Below are 20,977 nucleotides of genomic sequence, written 5' to 3'. Positions count from 1 at the left end.
TGACCTAAAGGAGATGCAAATTCATGTTCCATCCTCTTCAGTCCCCCCCCCCCCACAAACGTTGTAAGTTTGTCTTCCCTGAGAATGTCTTTATATTCAGGCTACTAATTGGCAAAGTATCCGGTAGGGCAGGTGTCCGATGCGCGTGCCTAGCCAGGAATGTCCCGAACAGTCTCGCGAAGGTTAAGACGCGGAAGCACGATTCTCCCCTGACTCTAAGGCTAGCCCTGCGGAGAACCAGTGGGAAGGTGGAGCACAAACTCCAGAACGACCCACCAGCAACCTCACCCAAGCGTTGGCGCCAAAACTACCGGCCCGGTCCGTCCCCTACCGGAACTATGCCTCACGTAAGCCACGTAATCAATAATCCTGCGCCTCGCTAAGTAGTCCCGTTCAGGATGCCCTCGGTACACGCTTTTCAAACTCAAGAGGTCCTCAGTAGGAAGAAGTCGGCCTCAGAGGTGCGTTGCGGTTTTGACAGAAAGGCAAAGTGGGTTTTCTAACCCATTTCATCCGGATTCCTCCGCCAGGAGGCATAGTCACCGGGTCTTCACTTCCGGGTCCGCCATTTTATTGCCTCCATTTCTCCGCGAGGGGGGGGCTAAAGGTCCCCCAAATATTCATATGTGAAAAGGCCAAAAAGTGACGGCCGCTGGCAAGGAGTCTTAACTTGAGAAAGAAACCGGACCAAGCTGGCGGGCCCAGTAAGAGCGAAGCGGGCAGCGCTCCGGAAGAGGTGAGGGGGAGGGAGACGCAGGGTTCCGGAGCGGCCGGAGCGCCGTGGAAGGGGCCGTGACAAGTGCCCAGCCCGGACCTGTGGGCGCCGGCCCGGAGGCTGCCGGAGCCGGGGTGGCGGCGGGGGGAGAGGGACAAAGAGGAAGGGGATGCTGGCGGGAGGAAGGGGAGGGGACTGGGAGGAGGTGAAGGGGGTGGGTGGAAGACCTGGGGCCGGGGAGCCGGACTACGGGAAGCCCAGGCCAGAGGGGTGGCCGCTAGGGGGCAGCGTGGAGCGGAAGTCCAGGCTGCTGCGAGCCACAGACTTGGGGCTCCCTTTTGCAAGTTGGCTCCCCTGTTTTTGCAGGCACAACGCTGGTGTGAAGAACTGAAGGATATTTGAGGCAAAAGTGGGCACTCTTACATTTCTGGGTCTGATAATAACGTGAAACTTTAATGAGTTCATAATCTGGGTAAGAGCAGTTATGGCCTGATATCCAGTTCTTACACGGATGTTTGTGCAGGAGACGTGTGCAATTCAAAAAAAAAAAAAAAAAAGGAATAAAATTATCCATAGACCGAGAATTGCTGTTTGTTTCCCATTAGTGTGTTCGTAGTCTCACAGACTTCCTGAGGCACTGCTCATTGGTCTCCGCTTCCTGTAAAGGCTTCTCTAGTTTCTGTCTTAAATATTTGAGTCTTGCTAAGTAGCTCAGACAGTGCACCTTGCAGCTTTCCTCTTGTTTAGCCTGGAGTGTTGGGGTTACAGAGGTGAGCCACTATGTCTCGCTAGTCATGGGGGGGGGGGGTGTTGTTTGTTTTTCGAGACAGGGTCTCTCTGTGTAACAACTCTAACTGTCCTGGAATTTGTTTTGGAGACCAGCCTGGGGCCTCGAACTCACATAGATCCACCTGTCTATTAAAGACGTGTGCCACCACCACGCATGGCGACTGCTAGTCGTGTTTTTATACGTGCCGTAATAAGGAAGAGCAAACCACCACACCCAAATTAATAGATAAGCCAGTGATTTTTGGTAGTGGAGTCCATTGTCAAGTGCTCAGGCACTCCATGGTTATTAAAACGTTTATTGAAAATTCTTAAAACTAAGTATGGAGGTATATGTCTGTGATCCCAGCACTCAACCATTGAGAAGAGCAGGTAGAACAGGCAGAAGCATCCAGGTATTCAAGTCCAGCCTGTGCTACTTGAGCCCCATCTCAGTGAAAGCAACAGTGCTGTCCTTGTGGTCGTGTAGTGTCCCTGTCCGTTCCTCCCCCCCTCTCCGTGTGTCCTCGCCGCCGCCCCTCCCCCCCCTTTTTGTCTTTTTTATCCACCTTCTGATTCCCTGGAGGCGGGCCTGGAAATGTAGCTCAGGGGCAGGTGTGTGTCTGGCATTCCTTTGCCCTGGGTTCTATCCCTAGCTTAGAGGGACTAGAAAGGAAATTTAGGGTACAGATTAGACCAGATTTTGTGTAGATTTTATTGTGGAGGCACACTCTATAAAGGAAGCTAGTTCCCCGTTGTAGTGTTGAGAACGTTGCAGTTGCCTAGATTGGGCCAATGAGATAATTTAGTAGCTAAAAGCTGCCAAGCCTGACAGTTTGATCCTTAGGACAGCACACACTAGCAGGAGGGGACCAACTCCTGTGGGTTGTCTCTGGCCTTCACGCTCTGGTGAGTCAATGCCCACAAAAGTACACACAAATAAATAAGTTTTGTTTTTTTTTAGTTTTTTGAGACATGGTTTCTCTGTGTAACAAACAGCCCTAGCTGTCCTGGGAACTCACTCCGTTGACCAGGCTGGCCTTGAATTCACAGCTCCACCTGCCTCTGCCTCCCAAATTACAGGTATGCACAACCACCTCCTGGCTATTACTTAAAAAATTTTAATTACTTTACATTTAAAGTAAATTTTAAAAATTACTTAATTTTTTTTTACTTACAGTTTATGTGGGTGCACATACACACATTTGTACTTGTGTAGGTCAGAGACAGCTTAGAGGATTCAGCTCCCCATGATGTGGAAACTGGGGATCCAGCTCAGGGTCGTCATGCTTAAACATCTTCACCCTCTGAGCCATGTATCTCAGTGGCCCCAAAATACTGTTATTTATAGGTGCATTTTAACTTAGGTAGGTGCTGGGGGCTGGAGAGATGGCTCAGCGGTTAAGAGCATTGCGTGCTCTTCTAAAGGACCTGAGTTCGATTCCCAGCAACCACATGGTGGCTCACAACCATCTGTAATGAGGTCTGGTGTCCTCTTCTAGCAGGCATATATGCAAACAGAATATTGTATCTATAATAAATACATAAATATTTTAAAAAAAAACTTAGGTAGGTGCTTCAGGTAAATCAGGAGTGACAGGATAGGAAAGGAGAGCCAAAAAGAACAGATTTCTTGGAGGCCATTTTTACCAGAATACAAGTAGAAACCAAAGACATTCCCGCAAGTAACCAAATATAAGAACGGGTTTCCCACCAGGCCGTCATGATGCACGCCTTTAATCCCAGCACTCAGGAGGCAGAGGCAGGGGGATCTCTGAGTTTGAGGCCAACCTGGCCTGTGGAGCAAGTACCAGAACAACCAGGGTTACACAGAGAAACCGTGTCTTGGGGGGAATAATTTAAGACAGGGTTTCCTGGTTTGAAACAGGATTTTGTGACACTTAGGCCAACCTCCAACTCACCATCATCCTGGCTCAGGATCCCAGCTTGGTGGGGTTGCCTGCAAATGTCATCATGCCAGGGGGACTGTTTTTACTCCTCCCCTTCACCATGCTTGTCTCTAAACAGTTTTCACTGAAGACAGCTTGGCGATATCTGATGATCTCAGCTGTCCCTCTTACCATGGTGATCGCTTCAGATTGGTCTGATCCCACGTTGGGAGAGGGACAGATGTCAAGGAGTTGTACCAATAAAACCTTGATAGTTTTAAGCAGATAAAAGGTACAGACGGAGTGGCTTTTTAGATCAGGTCTTCATGGAATCTACTCTTGTGTTTGAGTTCAGTCTCTCCTGTGGGGTAGTCCCAGCTTCTCAGAAATGCTTTTCACTCTTTTGTTGGAGGTTGTTCTTCTACAGAATGCTAACAGCCAGCCATTAAAAAGCTTCACAAAAATCCAGTCAGCAAGAGCAAATGTTGAGTGAAACTAGCTTGAAGATTAAGTGTTGTTTATAGGAGTACTCTTTAAGTGACCAGTGCCTTTAATTATTAGAGGCACTGCTTGGAGTGCACATTGTTAGGGCACGTCTAATTATCTTTGTTTAAAGCGACTAACTAGTCAGTACAATTAGGAGCACATGAGCACAGGTCTGGGAAAAGGAAGCACCACTAGCAATTCTAGTGTAGGCCTCAAGCTGTTGACCCCAAGCTGTTGGCTCCTAAACCATGCATCTGAGCTTATCCAATACAGCAGGCATATAAATATATTTAACATGTAAAGGAGACAGCAACATTTGGCACCATTGCACAGAACTGTACAGAAATCTTTCCTATAGTAGCACAACTTCTGCTCATTAAACAAAATGTAGACTCTGTAGTTCCCTAGGTCTACCACACCAACAAATCCAATGTTAGACCCTCACAAATTTAGTAATTTAGCGACACCTGACCACAGACTCATTTCTCTGTGTGTTTTATTTGTACAAAATGAAATATTTTCATTCTGAGACCAATAGATGGCTTCAAAGATCAGGATTACCCAAATGGCACACTTTTTATTGAACGGGTTTGTTTGGTTATGTAGGAGTGCTTTGTCTACAAGTGCAAGAAGAGGGCAATCTCATAGATGGTTGTGAGCCATCATGTGAATATTGGAAATTGAACTCAGAACCTTTGGAAGAGTAGCTAGTGCTCTCTCTCTCTCTCTCTCTCTCTCTCTCTCTCTCTCTCTCTCTCTCTCTGTGTGTGTGTGTGTGTGTGTGTGTTTCGAGACAGGGTTTCCTGGAACTCATTCTGTAGACCAGGCTAGCCTCAGACTCACAGAGATCATCCTGCCTCTGCCTTCTGAGTGCTGAGATTAAAGGCATGCAACACCACTGCCGACCCAGCCAGTGCTCTTAACCTCTGAGCCATCTCTCCAGCCCAAACAGTATTGATTTTATGTGTATGAATGTACATGTAACTATGGGGTATGTGAGGAATCCAAAGACAGCTTTCCAAGTCAGGTCTCTTCTACCGTAAGGGTCCAAGAGACTGAATTCCATTAAGCTTGCAGCAAGTGCTTTTACCTTTTACCCACTGAGACTTCTTTTCTGCCATTGAGCAGTGCTGATTAAAAATATCAGAAACGAGCTGGGAGGTGGTGGCATATGCCTTTAATCCGAGTTCTCGGGAGGCAGAGGCCAGAGGATCTCTGTGAGTTTGAGGCTAGCATGGTCTACAGAGTGAGTTCCAGGACAGCCAGGGCTACACAGAGAAATCCTGTCTCAACCCCCTCCCTATATCTATCTGTCTGTCTATCTATCTATCTATCTATCTATCTATACACACCACATACACATGCATACACATATATCAGAGACAAGATGGGGTTGGGGCTCACACCCTTAATCCTAGCAGCTGGAGAACAGGGACAGGAGATCTCTGAATTCAAGACCATCAAGGGTTTCTTAGTGAAACTTTGTCCTGACAAAACCAAACAAAAAAAGCCTAAAAAATCAAAGAATTTCATTAGCTATCCTACATGTTGGCAGCCCAGACATGATGCCCATTGTATAATACAGATCAGCTAGCAGTCATTTAGCACATTCTAAATTTACATGTATTTTACTCTTCAAATGTCTACATAATATATGTAGGTTCCACTCTACATGTTTAAGTCACAAATATGTAGATTAGTAAATGTACCAAAATCACCTTATATTTAAAATCACTTTGCTTTCAAAGAGGTCATTAAAAGACAGAAACAGAAACATAAAGGAGCTCTGACTTTTTGCTAAGGTGTGTTTGTTTGTTTTTGAGACAGGGTTTCTCAGTATAGCTCAGACTGCCCTGGAACTCACAGTCCATGGTGGCCTTGAACTCAGGGTGAGCCTTCGCACTCTGCCTCCCAAGTACCACCACTGCCAGCAATATTTTTTTTCTTTTTAAAGATTTATTTTCAACTTTAATCCCAGCACTCGAGGTAGGGGGATCTCTGAGTTTGAGGCCAGCCTGGTCTGTGGAGCGAGTGCCAGAACAACCAGGGTTACACAGAGAAACCGTGTCTTGGGGGGAAAATTTAAGACAGGGTTTCACTGTGTAGCTCTTGGCTGGCCTTGACACTGAGATCCACCTGCCTCTGTCTACACGTGTGTACTTGTGTCTGCTTGTCTGCACCATGTGCTTGCAGAGCTCATGGAGACCACAGAGAGTGAGTGCACCAGAATCCTGATGCGGGTGCTGGGAACTGAACCAGGTCCTCTGCGAGAGCAGCAACTGTTCTTAATCTCCAAGCCATCTCTCCAGCTCCGAATTCATTTTATTCTTAATTTTGTACATTGTCTGTGCGGTGTGTGCATGTGTGAAGTGCAAGTGCCTGCAGAGTCGAGAAGAGGAGTGTCTGACCTCATGGAACTAGAGCTCAGGCTCCAGACTGGGGCCTCTGAAAGCTGCTGAGCCATCACCTTACAAACAGTTACATTAATTGACAGGTTGATTTGGGCAGGAGTGTGCATGCCCACAGTATTCATGTGGAGGTCAGAGGACAACTTTCAGGAGCCTGCCCTTTCCTTCCATCTGTGGGTCCTGGGATAAAGCTCTAGTTGTCAGGGTTGGTGGCAAATTCCTTTATGTGCTGAGCTGTCTTGCTGGTCCTCAAGCAGGTAGCTCAATAAAATATAAAATCTTATCAATTTTATGATGTAATAATTAATTGGATATTAAAATACCCACTTTCTGGACTGAAGAGATTTCTCGGTGCTTAAGATTATGAACTGGTTTTGCTGATTTTATTCCTAGCAACCAAATAAGGCTGCCCAAATCCACCTATAACTGCAGTTCCAAGGGACAGATTCCTTCTTGTAGCCTCCAAGAGCACATATCCACAGATACAAAACTATACACATACCGTTTTAAAAGTAAATAGTAAAAAGATAAAAATAAAGCATCCACCTTTATAGCATTACAACAAAATGTATTTTTTATTAGCAATTAAACTAATAGCAAAATTAACCTATTTTGACATTCAGAAAATATATGTATATTCCATGTGGATCAAAGCCCAGAAATCATGCAAAATAACTCTATATACATGCCAATCCTAAAATGTATGTTTTTTTAAAAAATATTTATTTATTTATTAAGTATACAGTGTTCTCCCTGCATGTCTGCCTGCAGGCCAGAAGAGGGCACCAGACCTCATTACAGATGGTTGTGAGCCACCATGTGGTTGCTGGGAATTGAACTCAGGACCTTTGGAAGAGCAGGCAGTGCTCTTAACCTCTGAGCCATCTCTCCAGCCCCTAAAATGTATGTTTTATATTTACATTTTAAATTTGCTAGCCAAAAGTAGTTTAGAAATTTTCTGAGAGCTAAGCATAGTGGCACCAATACTTGAAGGCAGAGGCAGGTGGATCTCTGTGAGTTCAAGGCCAGTCTGGTCTACATAGAGAATTCCAGGACAGCCAGAGCTAGATTATAGAGAGACCCTGTCTCAAAACAACAATAAAAACCCTTTTTTTCTGAGCAATTAACAATGTATTTTAAAATGTAACCATTCTTTAAACAAGGAATTAGAGCCTCCTCTCATATGCAATAACATAGATCTTTTTTGTTACATATAAAGTAAGCTTACAAATGTGCTCAATGTTATTGATCATAGGGATTGTAGCTCCATAATTTTCCTCTTGAAAGGGAAATTTATGAGCTGAGGAAACACGATGCAGGTAAATTGCTTACATCTGAACCTGAAGACCTGAGTTCAGTTCCGGGGACCCACATGGAAAGAGAACGGACCTCCACATATACACATACACACAGAATAAGTAACTGTAAAAAGATGAAATAGTCCTGAAAAGGGATATAATAGCAATAACCCCACAAAAGAATTTTTGTGAGCATTATTTAGAAGTCGTTCTGTCGAAACAGGTGAATCTCTGGGAGTTCGAGGCCAGCCTGGTCTACAAGGGCTAGTTCCAGGACAGGCTCCAAAGCTACAGAGAAGCCCTGTCTCGAAAAACCTAAAAAAAAAAAAAAAAATTCTGTCAAAATTGAGGATATGGCTGTGTAGGCAGAGTGCTCACCTAGCATGAACAAAGCCCGGTTCAGTCCTCGGTGCTTCATTCATGTACTGGTATGTGTTGCCACAGACCTGTAATCCCAGCAGTTTGGGAGGTAAAGAAAAAAGGATCAGGACCCCAAGGTCTTCCTTGACTGTGTGGCAAGTTAGAGACTAGTGTGGGCTACTTGAGACCCTGTGCCAAATAAAGAAATAATTTTCTTATGTCCTTTTGGATACCTTTTAGGTACTCTTGACACCGAAGTGTAAAACTTAATTTCTTCATAAATTTGTTTTGAAAGGAAACCTAATCAAAATCTGTTTATCTGATAGAAATTTTGTAATTTTAAACTTTTATGTCTCCAGTGAGTGTCATTTTAAATACATAATCTGTATTTTCTGTAAATCAGATTATTTCTCCAAAGCATTTCTTTTAGAAGATCAGCTATTTTTTGTAAATTTTGTAACAATTTTTTTTTCTTAGCCGTTTCTAGAATTAGCATTTGAAACATCAGCTCCAAAGCACTCCAGTGGGGAGGACAGCGCTCAGAGCACTGTCTCAGTTAGCTAAGGTTTTAGTTAGGGCTGACAAAGCCAGGGGGAGCAGCTCCCAAGTCTGTCCTCAGATACTCACAGTAATGTCATAGATACATACTATAACGCAGGCATGTCAGGAACAGCAAGTTCAGAGAAGTGGGAAATGAAGGGACCAGGGCCATGCCACAGCTGTTTTTTCAGAAACTCTGTGGGGAAACTAAGTTCTGCCCCATGATGGTTTTAGAACTGATGCATTTACAAAAGATAGCTAGAATTTCCCAAGGGGCCATCAAGGTACATGAACTTAATATTTTCCATGGTTACATAAATCACAGATTCTCTGCATGCTTGCTTCTCTCTCTCAAATGATCAACAGATAATAGCCACGAAAGACCGACACATGTGGTACACAGACATCTATGCAGACAAAACATATGTACATACATGTATATATACATATGCAAACAGAAGATAGCTTGACAAGGCCCAATGTACAAGCAGTATAATAACTCAAATAGTTCAACAAAACCAGCAGCTCAGAACTACAAAAGACAAAGCCTCGGGCTGGAGAGATGGCTCAGTGGTTAAGAGCATTGCCTGTTCTTCCAAAGGTCCTGAGTTCAATTCCCAGCAACATGGTAGCTCACAACCATCTGTAAAGAGGTCTGGTGCCCTCTTCTGGCTTGCAGACATGCACATAGACAGAATATTGTATGCATAATAAATAAATAATTAAAAAAAATACAAAAGACAAAGCCTTGGAGAAAATTCTCAAGAGCCCAATACCACAGCACTCGGGAGGCAGAGGCAGATGAATCTCCGTGAGTTTGAGGCCAGCCTGGTCTACAGAGCAAGTTCCAGGACAGTCTCCAAAGAGAGGAACCCTGTACCCCCCCCCCAAAAAAAAAAACAGTCAGTAAATAAAAGAGCCCAATCCCAAGTACAGCCCATTTTTGTGCTTCACCAAATAGGGGTAGAACAGCAGCAGCAGATGGAAGCTGAAGTGGAAAGACGAAAGTCCCTAGCTGCCTATGGTGGACATGCCTTTAGGGGGCAGAGGCAGGCGGATCAATGAGTTTTGAAGTGTTCCTGGTCTTTATAGTGAGTGTCAACAGCCAGAGCTTTGTAGAGAGGTTCTGTCTTGAAAGAAAGTCCCTGGAATAACGTGACCCTAGCAGCTGCTTGGTACTATTTAGCCCTCCTCTCCATTGGGAGTGAGTGACTGACTGTTTTCTCCTGGCCATGGTTTGCCAGAATTGTTACCATACGTTTTAGGGTCAGAGCTGCGGCCTGTCATCCCTGACAAGCTAGGCGTGGCCACCTATCCTCAAATGTGTCAGTTAAATCCACTGTTAGTAATGAAACAGAAAAGAATTTATTCAATGTGGCCACACTGGAAAGAGATTGAGTGACACCCACCTATCTGTTTTAGGGTTCTAATATAAAAAACATAGATGAGGGGGCTGGAGAGGTGGCTCAGAGGTTAAGAGCACTGACTGCTTTTTCAGAGGTCCTGAGTTCAATTCCCAGCAACCACATAGTGGCTCAGTCATCTGTGATGAGGTATAGTGCCCTCTTCTGGCATGCAGGTGTGCATGTAGGTAGATACTGTATACATAATAAATAAAAAAAATAGATGAATTTCAGGTCAATAGAAGGTGTGATGCATAACTGATTGTTAGTGGTCAAGGTGTAGCCCGACGGCTGTCATTGGCTCCTGTTTCCTGCAAGGTGATCTGACAAGTTTTCAGAACTGTGAGATCTTTCTGAGGTGACAACTTTCTCAGCCTGGCACCTGGGCTCAGCCTCTTCCTTCTCCCAAAATGAGCTTCCTGGGAAAGTTCAATGAAGTCCATTGTCTCAGTAGTCTGACAGCAGAGGAGGGACACTCATCCTTTTATGCTGTCTTCATCCTGTGAGGAGAGTTACAAAGGAGTTGCAGGCATGAGCCAGCAGGCCTGGCCACACCTAGCTTTTTACTAGCTTTTCCAGCTGATGGTAGGTATTCTTTGATGCTGCACCAACGCTTGGCAGGTGGTAAATTTTTTTTTTCTTTTTTTGTGGTCCATACAGCATCATGCATGCTAGACCAGCACTCTGCCATTGTATTACATAGCTCACAAGATATGTGGTAATTTCTTAAAAGTTAGTTGCAAGGTTGATAATTTAGCTCAGTAATACCCTGCCTGGGTTTCATCCTCTGCACCAGAAAATAAAAAATAATTGTAAAGGCTGAAGAGATGACTCAGCAAGTTAAGAGTATTGGGTGGTATTCTCAAGGACCTAGGTTCAATTTCCAGCACCCACATGGCAGCTCACAACTTCCTGTAACTTCACTTCCAGGGCATCTGATGCCCTTTTCTGACCTCCAGAGGGCATTGCATGCAGGTGGTGCACAGACATACATGTAGGCAAAAATAATCATACACAGAAATGATTTTAAAAATAATAAAATTAGTTGAAAAGAATTTTTGTGCTGTGTACCTTAAAAACAATTATCTGTCTTATATTTTTATTATTGGATGTACTGGGGCTTGAACATAGAACCTTGTATGTAGTAAAGAAGTGTTGTACTATTAAGCTGTTTGTTTGTTTGTTTGTTTGTTTTTGCTATTTAATTTGAGGCAGGTCTCACTAAATTACCCAAGCTATGCTTGAATTCATATTTTGGCCCAGATAGGCTTTGAATTTTTGCACTATTGTGCTCAGAGCAAGCCCAGGGCTTTGGCATGCTAAGAGCCCTCTATGACATGAACTCTATCCCCAGCCTTTGACCTGAGATTTTGAGCTAGGAATCTTAAACTTAAAATCTTCCTGTTTTAGCCTCCAAGAAACCAGGATTACTGTGATTACAGGCCTTTGCCACAAGGTCCTACTTTGAATTTTTTTAATTTTTTGAGGGGGTGGTTCATGAGTACTCTGTGGTGTGTGTGGGGAGGTCAGAGGACAACTTTCTGGAGTTTCTTCTCTCCTTTTATCATGTGGATCCTAGGGTCAAACTCAGGCTGTCAGACTGGAGAGGTGGATCATAGGTGACTGAGTTCAGTCCCTAGAGCCATATTGTGGAAGGAGAGAACCAGCTCAGCAAGCTGTTCTCTCTCTCTCTCTCTCTCTCTCTCTCTGTGTGTGTGTGTGTGAGAGAGAGAGAGAGAGAGAGAGACAGACAGAGACAGAGAAAGGAAGGGATGGGGAGAGAGGAAGAGAGAGAGAATGAAAAAATAAATTGAGACTGATCCTCCTATAGCCCAGGTCTGTCTAGAACTCACTGTGTAGTTGAAGCTTGGTGCTTCTTATCTGCCTGCCTCCACTCCTAAGCAGTAGTGTTACAGGTATGCACCTTCTTTCAGGGCAAGGACTTTCTTAAACAGGACCTGCTTTTCCCCCTCAAGAGCACGTGGCAGTGAATACAGTAAGCTTATTTCACAGTTTGGTTTGGGCAAAGGCAAGAGCAATTATACCCTCCATGATATTTTCACTATTACTATAAATGCTAAGATGCTTTAAAAAAAAAAAGTCAAATGATGCCTTAGTAGTATAGCAAAAATAGTTTGCACCACATGGATTCCTGAAAGGTTACTAGTATGGCTCAGGAGCCATAAATCACACTTTTGAACTGCTGTCCTAAGCAAATCACTGGTCAATGGGAGTTTATTCTTGCCATGCTGGCCTTGGTATCACTTGCCCATAATCTCAGTCCCTGGGAAGTGAAGGCAGGACCAAGAGTTGAAGGTCATCCTCAGCTACGTAGTAAATTAAAAGTCTGCTTGGGCTACAGAGTTTCTGTCAAAAACAAAAAATCCAGTTTGCTGTCTGTAAAGATTGATCGGCATTGCATCATTTTGCCATACCTAGAGAACAAAAAGATTAACAGTTGCAATTCGTTTTAGAAAAAATGCTCCTTGCTGGGTGGTGGTGGCACACCCTTTAATCCCAGCATGGGGGGGGGGGGGGGCAGAGGCCAGCTTGGTCTACAGGACTAGTTCCAGGACACAGAGAAACCCTGTCTCGAAAAAAAGAGAGAAAGAAAGAAAGGAAGGAAGGAAGAAAGGAAGAAAAGAAAAGAAAAGAAAAGATGCTTTTTAGTAGAGAAAATGAGAGCTCCCAAGAGTGGGAGTGCTTCTCCGAAAGGACTGCTTCCACATGCCCGCCCAGTGTTTTGTTGCTGCTTGTGTATGACGTGGGTGCGCTCCACTGTGCGCACACAGATGACGACTTAGAGTCAGAGTCAGTTCTCGCCTCTACCCAGAGTTCTGGGGAATGGGACTCGGGTCATCTGGCTTCTGTAAAAAGCACTTTGGCCTGTTGACCCATCTCACAAGCCCTGCCTAGTAGCCTTTTATGTCTTACAGAGGAACTGGATTAAGACCGAGGGAGTCATTATTGAAATTGGTCAGTTTTTGAGCTCATCAAAGGCTAAGCCAATGAGGAGTCTACACACCCTGTCCTGTTCTCTTGGCCCAGAGAAATGATCGTGCCTTACTCATCCAGTCTAGTCATGTGCTGCAGGATTAGCTCATGGTCCACCAAGGCCCTGCCTTAAGGGTGATTAACTCAAAATTTCTGTCAAGCAGTATCTAAAAGATAGCTATCCTTGTGCCTTGCTTAGAAATTAGAATGCTGTTGACAGATTTCTGTCTCACCCAGTCCCACAGTTGTTCAGAACTAAAGAAACACACAGAGGCCTACATTAATTATAAACTGTTGGCCTATTAGCTCAGGCTTCCTATTAACTAATTCTTACATTTTAATTAGCCCATTACTCTTGTCTATGTTAGCCAAGGCTTAGTACATTTATCAGCGAGGCATTCTCATCTTGCTTCCTCTGTGTCTGAATGATAACTGCAGGCTGAGTCTTTCCTCTTCCCAGAATTCTCCTGTTCTCATCATCCCACCTCTACTTCCTGCCTTGTCACCCAGATTTTAAGTCAAAAGATATGTAGAGGAAGCAAGATAGGCCTCTGTGTGTTTGTTTGGGACTGAATGGCTACAGGACCTGGCAGGACAGAAACCTCTGTCAACAGAATGCATGTTTTTTGAACTATGTTCTTTTTTTTTTTTTTTAAAGAACTGATCTGTTAAACTCTTTTTTTTTTGTTGTTAAATTTATTTATTATGTATACATATTCTGTCTGTGTGTATGCCTGCAGGCCAGAAGAGGGAATCAGACCTCATTACAGAATGGTTGTGAGCCACCATGTGGTTGCTGGGAATTGAACTCAGGACCTTTGAAAGAGCAGGCAATGCTCTTAACCACTGAGCCATCTCTCCAGCCCTTGAACTATGTTCTTTAAAATTATATTCCACCACTGGGTCTGGTGATAAAACCCAGTAATCCCATCTACCTGGGAAGTTGAGACAGGAAGATCACAAATTCAAGGCCTACCTGAGCTGTGGCCTAAGTTTCACATCAGCTAGATCCTCTCTCAGAATACAGAAAGGAAAACAGCAGGTGTGGTGACTCCAGGCTGTAATCCTAGCACTTGGGAGGTGGAGTCGGAAAGAGCAAATTTGAGGTTGGCGTAGGCTATGTGAGCTCCTGGCCCCCAAACAAAAACATCTTGTGCACACATTTCACTATGGTGGTACATGTCTATAGCTTAGCATTTGAGGAATAGAAGAAGGGAGATTTTGAGTTCCATGCTTTCATGGGCTGCATAGTGAGTTACAACCAACCTGGACTGCTTGGCAAAACATGTCTTAGAGAAAACCAACAAAGTGCAAGAAAACATTTTACAGGCTGCTGCTTCCCCTGTGTTTGAATTGCAGCTCCCTGGATACTTTTGTTCCTATGCATAAAGATGTCTCTGGTGGATTTGGGGAAGAGGCTGCTGGAAGCTGCAAGAAAAGGCCAAGATGATGAAGTGAGAACGCTGATGGCCAACGGGGCCCCGTTCACCACAGATTGGGTGAGTTGAGCTGAAGAGGTGTGGTGCTCCCTCTTGTGCTCTGTCATTCCTGCCTCCTGCAGGAGTGTTATTTGTGCTGCCTGACTGCAGTTCTCCTCCAGTGTGAAAGCTGCCTGTCAATGGGTAGTAGTAATTGTGAGCTGTTAAATTGTGGGAATTTGGATGGAGAGATGGCTCAGAGGTTAAGAGCGCTGACTGGACCTCTGGAAGAGATCCTGAGTTCAATTCCCAGCAACCACAGTGGCTCACAACCATCTGTAATGAGATCTGGTGCCCTCTTCTGGCCTACATACAAGTAGAACCCTGAATACATAATAAATAAATCAATCTTTAAAAAAAATACTGGGAATTTCCCTCTTTTATTTTATTTTTATATTTTTATTTGCAGTTGTGATGGTATATGTCTTTAGTCCTAGAACTTGGGAGGGAGAGGTAGGAAGACCTCTGAGTTTGAGAACATCCTGGTCTACATGACAAGCTCCAAGATAGCCAAAGCTACATAATGAAATCCTCTCTCAAAAAACAAATATAAAGCTCCCAGAAGTTGTCCTGACCTCACACATATACACCTGTGTGTGCACACATGTACACATACATGCAAATAAATGTTACAAATACCAGGCATGGTTGTATACATCTTTTTGTTTGTTTTTGTGACAATATTGACTGTCCTGAAACTCGCTTCATAGTAGACCAGGCTGGCCTCAAACTCACAGAGATCCGACTGCCTCTGCCTCCTGAGTGCTTGGATTAAAGGCGTGCCAGTTAGTAGTATACATCATTAACTCCAGCACTTGGGAGGCAGAAGCAGAAGATTAACCATGAATTGAAGGTCAGCCTGGTCTACATAGTAAGACTTTGTCTCAGGGGAGAAAGAAAGGCCAGGTGGTAGTGGTGGTGCACACCTTTAATCCCAGCACTCAGTATATAGAGATAGGTAGATTTCTGAGTTTGAGACCTACCTGGTCTACAGAGTGAGTTCCAGTTCAGCCTGGGCTACATACAAAACCTTGTCTCAAAAAAAAAAAAAAAAAAGAGAGAGAGAGAGAGAAGAAAGAAGAAAAGAAAGAATAGTTTAATATAGTGAGCTTGTTAACCAACTCAACTTGGAGACCAAAGAGTTTCAGAAGATTCAGGTCCATGGAGTAATGGAGGGCATCTAAACACATTGGTTTTGCTTTTTAAGATTTATTTACAGATGGTTGTGAGCCACCATGTGGTTGCTGGGAATTGAACCTAGGACCTGTGGAAGAACAGCCAGTGCTCTTAACTGCTAATCTCTTCAACCCGCATTCACAGATTTCCTTTCTTTCCTTTTTTTTCCCTTCGGGTTGTTTTTGTTTTTTGAGACAGGGTTTCTCTGTGTAACAGTCCAGGCTGCCCTGGAACTCACTTTGTAGACCAGGCTGGCCTTAAACTCACAGAGATCCGCCTGCCTCTGCCTCCCAAGTGCTGGGATTAAAAGTGTGTGCCACCACTACCTGGTGGTTGATGAATTTTCTAAGCACTGACTGATGCTCACAATTTTTATGATGGAGTAATGATTGTTGTAGTATGATTAACTCATAACTTCAGGGTCCAACTGGTTCTTTTTTTGTTTGTTTGTTTGTTTTGAGACAGTCTCTCTCAATGAAGCCCTGGCTTCTTGGGCTTCTATCTCACAGAGATCCACCCGCTTCTGCCTCCTTAATGCTGGTTCTAAAGGTGTAACCACCACCCAGATTACTCTTCTTGACAGAAAACAAACTGTCTTGTAAGCCATGCTTAAAATCTACCTAACTCAAAATCATTATACTTTAATTTTATGATTTCTATTGTTTTTAATTATATATGTGTGTGTCTGTGTGGGGTGGGCATGTGAGTACAGTTGTCCTTGGAAACCAGGGTGTCGGGTCACCTACAGCTGGAATAACAGCTGTGAATCACCTAACATGGGTGTTGGGAACTGAACTCAGTGCTTTTAACCATTGAGTTATCTTTCTAGCCCATGTATATTAATTTTTAATTCTATTATTTATTCAATCTTATCTGCCCTGTAAGATTTTTTTCTTCAAGGATGAATACTATAGGATTCATTTATTGTTCATGTATCTCTACCCCAAAATGATTCAGTTCTACACACAGTAGAATTCAATGAGTATTATTTTCCCACAGCTTGGAACATCACCTCTTCACCTTGCAGCCCAGTACGGCCATTATTCCACAGCAGAGGTGCTCCTTCGAGCAGGCGTGAGCAGGGATGCCCGGACCAAGGTGGACAGGACCCCTCTACATATGGCTGCAGCTGACGGCCATGCACACATTGTGGAGCTGCTGGTTAGGGTAAAGCAAGAACGGTGGGGTGATGATGTGAACTCACCTCCCGCACTGTCTTAAATAGTGGGGGAGTGCGCGGGAAAGACGTGAGAATAGCTGGTCATTAAGTTGCATCTCTATTTATTTATTTATTTAAATTGATTTTTTCACGAAAACCATGTTTTAAGAGTCATGAGGATGAGTTTGTTTTCTAATTTTTTTTTTTTTTTCTTTTTTTTTTTTTTTGGTTTTTCGAGACAGGGTTTCTCTGTGGCTTTGGAGCCTGTCCTGGAACTAGCTCTGTAGACCAGGCTGGTCTCGAACTCACAGAGATCCGCCTACCTCTGCCTCCCGAGTGCTGGGATTAAAGGCGTGCGCCACCATCGCCCGGCTTGTTTTCTAATTTTTTAAAGACTTAACAGGTTTTATTGATTTTCTTCATTCTTTTCTGTAGGTGTTCTCTGTACTTGTGCTTGTTTTTTTTTTTTTTCAGACCCTACTCAGCTTTCTGCTAATAAATGCAACAAAGTCTGTTCCTTGCCCCTCCTCAGCCATCTGTTAGAGTTTCCCGGGGCTGTCCTTAGCAGACCCACTCGTTGGAAGCATAATGTCTCAGCTCAGGCGGACTTGAGAAATGTTTTTCTCGTTGATCCTCCTTAAGTGAGAGCTACAGCTAAATCTCTCTGTTGCAATGGGATCTTACACCTAAGCCCTGTAACCATTATCACAGAAAGGTCGCCTTTTTCTAACAGAGCGGTGCGGATGTGAATGCCAAGGACATGCTGAAGATGACCGCTTTACACTGGGCCACAGAGCACCACCATCGAGATGTCGTTGAGTTACTTATCAAATATGGAGCTGATGTCCATGCTTTTAGCAAATTTGACAAGTCTGCCTTTGACATAGCACTGGAGAAAAACAATCCTGAGATTCTGGTCATCCTTCAGGTATGGTTCCTTGATCTTCCCCAAAGTACACTTCAGCTTATAGACTATTTTGAGAGAGCTGAATTTTCCCCATTTTATCAAAATAGCACTTCTATCATGCTTCAATCATATGACTCTGTGTTAGCATCTCTCTCTCTCTTTCTCTCTCTTTCACACATACACACACACACACACACACACACCACACACACTCTCACACACACCCAGTGGAGACAGGGTCTCAAGTAGCCCAGGGTGATCTCAGATTTTGAACGTAGCTAAAGATGACTCTTGATCCTCCTGTTTCTGCCTCACATATGCTAGAATTACAGGCTGTATACTGTGCTTGGCCTTTGTTTTGAGACAGTCTCACTGTGAAGTCAGAGCTAGCCTCTCCAATCAGGCCTTCCCTTAGGTTTTTTTGTTTTGTTTTGTTTTGTTTGTTTTTTTTTAATAGGATTATAGAAAGTCCTGAATTGTTTGTGGTAATTAGAGAGCAATATTTTGGGACTACTCAGTGCTGACATTGTAGAGCAGAACTCTACATGTCTTTTCTGGTTCTGAGAGTTGCCCAATTTATGGAAATGTAGCCAGAAAAAAAGAACATTTATTTGACTGTCCATTGCTTTTCTCTCCATTAAAGTTTCCATTTCTAGTTAAACTAGACTTGACAATCTTAAAAGTCACGGGCTGGGCACAGTGGCACACTCCTTTGATCCTAGCATAGTAGGGAGAGACAGGTAAATCTCTTGAGTTTGAGTTTGAGGCCACCTTGGTCTACAAAGCGAGTTCCAGTCCAACCAGGGTTACATAGTAAGACCCTGTCTCAAGACAAGAAAGAAAAAAGGTTTGTTGCTGCTGGAGATACGGTTCTGCAATCAAAAATACTTACCAGTGGGCGATAGTGGTGCACACCTTTAGTCCCAGCACCTGGCAGGCAGAGGCAGGTGGAGCTCTGTGAGTTTGAGGCCAGCATGGTCTACAAAGGGAGTTCTGGGACCACTGGAGCTGTTACACATCAAAAGCCTGTTTCAAAAAACCAAAAAAAAGAAATAACACAATACTTACCAGTCTTGAAAAGGACCTAGATTCAGTTCCCAGAACCCACATAGGGTAAATTACAACTGCCTAAATTTCAGTTCCAGGGGATCGTATTTCCTCCTCTGCCCTCCATTGGCACCTGTGCACACATGGTACACATAAACTCATATAGGCACGTGCGTGCAGAAACACACACACACACATTAAAAAGAAAATCATTTTAATAAGAAAGAAAGTTGTTCTCGGGGCTGGTAGATAGCTTAGTCGGAAGGTGTGTCTTGTAAACACGAGAAACTGAGTTTGATCCCCAGAACCCAAGCACAAAAGCCAGGAATGGGCCGGTGAGGCGACTCAGTGGGTAAAGGCTCTTGCTGCCAATTCTAACAGCCTGAGTTCAATTTCCAGTACCCCCCCTTTAATAAGAAAATCAACTCCTGCAAGTGTCCGCTGACCTCCTATCATAAGACAGACTTCTGGGGAGACAGAACACATGCTGCCTACTCACTCCAGAAAGGGAGTCCATGGCAGATCAAAGTAGTGATATGTACACCAGATTCAGTTTGGTGAAGCAGTGAATTTGTATTGTGGTTATTAACGGAAGAGTGGATGAGGGCATCTTATAAGGAGCAGAGATTTAACAGAAAAGCAGCTCTGTCACCAGGACACCCATCCCAGCGTGGACAGCTGCAGCCCTGGAGCACTCTAGCCGGCTACAGGGAGCTCCACTTCCTAACATGTGAAGTTGGCTGGCCAGAGTCTCTCCCCACAACTGTTGACACACTGATGGCAGGGGCCCTCGGGAATCCTCCAATCCTCTGTTCTCTGCTGTGTGGCTTTTCACTGGTCGCCTCTCTTTTCTCTCTGGAGCGGATGTTGCAATTTAGAGGGGATGTTACAAATTAGAGGAATTCATGCCTTAGCATTTATGCATGTGTGTGTGCCCTGGCACACTACTGCACATATGTACACACACGACAAATAAATTGTAATTAAAAAATGTGGAAAACGGCTGCAGAAACAATGTGTTTATAATCTCAAAGTTGGGGGAGCAGAGACAGCTCTCCAGAGCTTGCTGGGCAATCAGCGTTGTTTACTTGATGAGCTCCAGACCAATAAGAGCCTACCTCAGAAAAACAAGGGAGCTAGCATCTGAGAAACAATACTCAGGGTTGTCCGCAGGCTGCACCCTCCCGCACATACACCTCACACAGTCGCTCTCCAGTCAAGGTGGCACATGTTTATCTAATCCACCATTGTGAATTACATGGAGGTAGAAGGCATAGAAGCTCAAATGGCAGCTTCAGCTACATAGCAAATTTAAGTCCCACCTGGGCTACTTGAGACCCTGTCTCAGAAAAACAAAATCCAAATAAAAAACCAACAGTCCTGCGCCTGTGGCATATTTGTACGATGCCTCAGTGTCTCTCCTCATACCCACACGAGGGAAGCGAATACCCAGACCTGAAGGCAGAGACCCCACCTCTCTACTCCCGCGCCCTTCACCTGTTCCCCATAAAGGCAGATCCTGAAACCATCAAAAATTGAATTAAAAGAAAACAAAAAATTATATTTAGGGGATGACTTAGTGGGTAAGGGCTTTTGCTGCCAAGCCTGAAACCTGCGTTCAAGTCCCTGGAACCCACGTGCTAGAAAGTGAAACCCAGCTCCTGACAGTTGTCTTCTGACCCTCGTGTGCGTGCACACATGCACACTGACTAAAAACACACCACTAATCCCAGCACTCAGGATGCAGAGGCAGGCGAATCTCAGAATTCTAGACTGTTCCAGTCTGTATCCTGAGTTCCCAAAGAGAGCTACACAGTTTTTTTGGTGAGAGAGGGGTGTTTCAAAACAGAGTTTCTTTGTGTAGATAAGACTGGTCTGCCTCTGCCTCCTGAGTGCTGGGATTAAAGGTGTGTGCCATCACCATGTGGCTTACACAGAGAGTCTTAAAAAATAAGTAAATAAATTTAAGTGTGGAAAAAAAATTTAATTGAGTCAGTAAAATGGCTCAGGTAGAGGCACCTGCCACGTCTGATGACCCAATTTTGATTCTCTGACCCCACATGGTGCAAGGTGCCCATGGTTTTCTGACCTCTACGTGCATATGCCCATCCCCCCATACACACACAATAATAGAATTCATTTCTCAGGGAAAAAAAGATTCTGTGCTAGAAAGACATAAATGGAAAACAGAGAGATGTGAGATGACATGGAAGGGCTGGAGAACAAGTGCAGTTCTGCAGTTTGGGGAGGCGGACGGGCGCTGGGGCTCTTGTTCCGGGGCTGTGAAGTAGCTTCTTATGTGGGCACTGGGAACATAGTAAAAGCTTTTTTTGTTTTATTTTGTGTGTTTTT

At 44.1% G+C, this 20,977-nt stretch overlaps 1 protein-coding gene across 3 annotated transcripts in view; it reads left to right on the top strand.

The window, feature by feature from the left end:
* The first annotated feature begins 261 nt into the window (after positions 1-261).
* LOC121450676 (GA-binding protein subunit beta-2) overlaps positions 262-20,977 on the top strand; it is a 39,582-nt gene continuing 18,866 nt past the window's right edge. For 2 of the 3 annotated variants that reach the window (XM_041655891.1, XM_041655889.1), the window contains exons 1-4: positions 262-736; positions 14,218-14,357; positions 16,512-16,679; positions 17,405-17,599. In XM_041655891.1, the coding sequence (XP_041511825.1) occupies positions 14,250-14,357; positions 16,512-16,679; positions 17,405-17,599 (471 nt within the window). In that variant the 5' untranslated portion in view covers positions 262-736; positions 14,218-14,249. The remainder of the gene's footprint in view (positions 737-14,217; positions 14,358-16,511; positions 16,680-17,404; positions 17,600-20,977) is intronic. The other variant, XM_041655890.1, reaches the window with a different exon arrangement.

This window comes from Microtus oregoni, unplaced genomic scaffold (genome assembly GCF_018167655.1).
Source record: "Microtus oregoni isolate MIOR12 unplaced genomic scaffold, Mior012 000007F_ref0000211, whole genome shotgun sequence".
Lineage (NCBI taxonomy): Eukaryota > Metazoa > Chordata > Mammalia > Rodentia > Cricetidae > Microtus > Microtus oregoni.
The sequence above is the reverse complement of the archived record's forward strand: the minus strand, read 5'-3'. Positions and strand labels throughout refer to the sequence as shown.